Here is a 1,408-nt window from a genome sequence, read left to right on the forward strand (position 1 = left end):
CCAAGGATAATCAGTGGAGGCCAGGAAATCAAGGGGTACCCTGCGTTACTAAGGTTGTCCCCATCCTCCTCTACGTAATTCCCTCCTGCTTGCCTAGCATGTGTCTTCTTTTTCCCCGTCACGTCTCCTAAGCTGCAGCTCCGACCCCCTTGTGACTTAAGTGGTTCTCTCCTCCTCCCTGAAGGGCTCAAGAGTCAGGATTTGGTTTCTCCAGCTGTGAGGATGCTCCCCCCAGCTGTGCTCTCTTGGGACGTTGGACGTGCCTACCCTGAACCAGTGAGAGCAAGGAGAGGCAGGGAATCTCTCCAGCCTTCAGGTCCTCCCCCCCAACAAGAAGTTCATCGATGGCAAACGAAACACAGATTTGCGATTAGCTTGCGGGGGAACCGGGTACGACTTGTGCTCAGCCGGCTTCGACTGAAACTCCACCGACGGAGCAGCGGTTTTACAATTCGGAGAGAACGCAGCCGTGAGGTATTTTTCTGTCCGTTTAGACAAGTAGATAGTTTCAAGCCTCGGTTAACCAGGACTTAAGGAGAAGTTTCAACCTCTGATGACTTCCCTTCAGGCCCACTCCCCACCCCTTATCACCTTCTCCTGCCCAAAACGTGTGTCTTCCTCCCGCACCGAGACCTTCTGATCAAATGCCACCACAGAACCAACTTCAGTTTGTACCAAAACATTCGTCAACATGGAATGGCTGTCGGGCATTCGGTGCATTCTCTTAGCCAACGCCAGAACAGAGAGAGAAGCAGCCAGGGTCAACTCACAAACAGATACAAAGCAAAGAGACAGAGAGACAGAAATTTAGAGGCCAGTCACCAATAAAGATGGAGAAGGGTGTGAAGATGCTCCCAATTTGCAGAGCCTCTAAATGCATGGAACCAAGCGTTCAGTCACTCTCTCACTCTTGGATATAATGTTCGGTTGGATGGCATTCTCTTACACGCTGGTAGGGCTGGGCTCTTCCCATTCAATCCCAGCCGTTATCCTTGATCATGTGAGCTAGTTCAATGATGTATTTGCCTTCTTTATACTTCTGGCTGCTTTCAAAAGCGTGTTCCTGAAAGAAAAAACCAACAGGAGAAAGAGTGAGGCAAGATGGTATTTGAAGGTGAAGTCACAGTTACAGAACAGCACTGGGAACGGTGGCACAAGCCTCAGCCTTGCCTGCAGGGTAAACCAGCCCAGCTGCAGGTTCTCTCCTGGCCTTCAGGAGAAAACGTTGGAATAATCTTAAATCCTGCTTCTAGCTGTCTTTACAGGCTGCAAAAAAAGAACAATCGGCACCGTGTAAACAAGCAGCTTCCTGCAGGCCAGTGGGAGCTGCTCCTGGAGCTATGCCTTAGGCATCATCGGTGGTAAAAACCACCTCCCCTCTCTAGGGTGATCTGAGCACTTTCTGGTG

General features: G+C 50.5%; 1 protein-coding gene across 1 annotated transcript in view; it reads right to left on the bottom strand.

The window, feature by feature from the left end:
• Positions 1–279: 279 nt before the first annotated feature.
• LOC104495529 (protein yippee-like 2) overlaps positions 280–1,408 on the bottom strand; it is a 22,362-nt gene continuing 21,233 nt past the window's right edge. The window contains exon 4 of the mRNA XM_010138506.1: positions 280–1,063. Coding sequence (XP_010136808.1) covers positions 974–1,063 — 90 coding nt within the window. The 3' untranslated portion in view covers positions 280–973. The remainder of the gene's footprint in view (positions 1,064–1,408) is intronic.

The sequence above is a fragment of the Buceros rhinoceros genome, unplaced genomic scaffold (genome assembly GCF_000710305.1).
Source record: "Buceros rhinoceros silvestris isolate BGI_N320 unplaced genomic scaffold, ASM71030v1 scaffold18646, whole genome shotgun sequence".
In the NCBI taxonomy this organism is placed as follows: Eukaryota; Metazoa; Chordata; class Aves; order Bucerotiformes; family Bucerotidae; genus Buceros; species Buceros rhinoceros.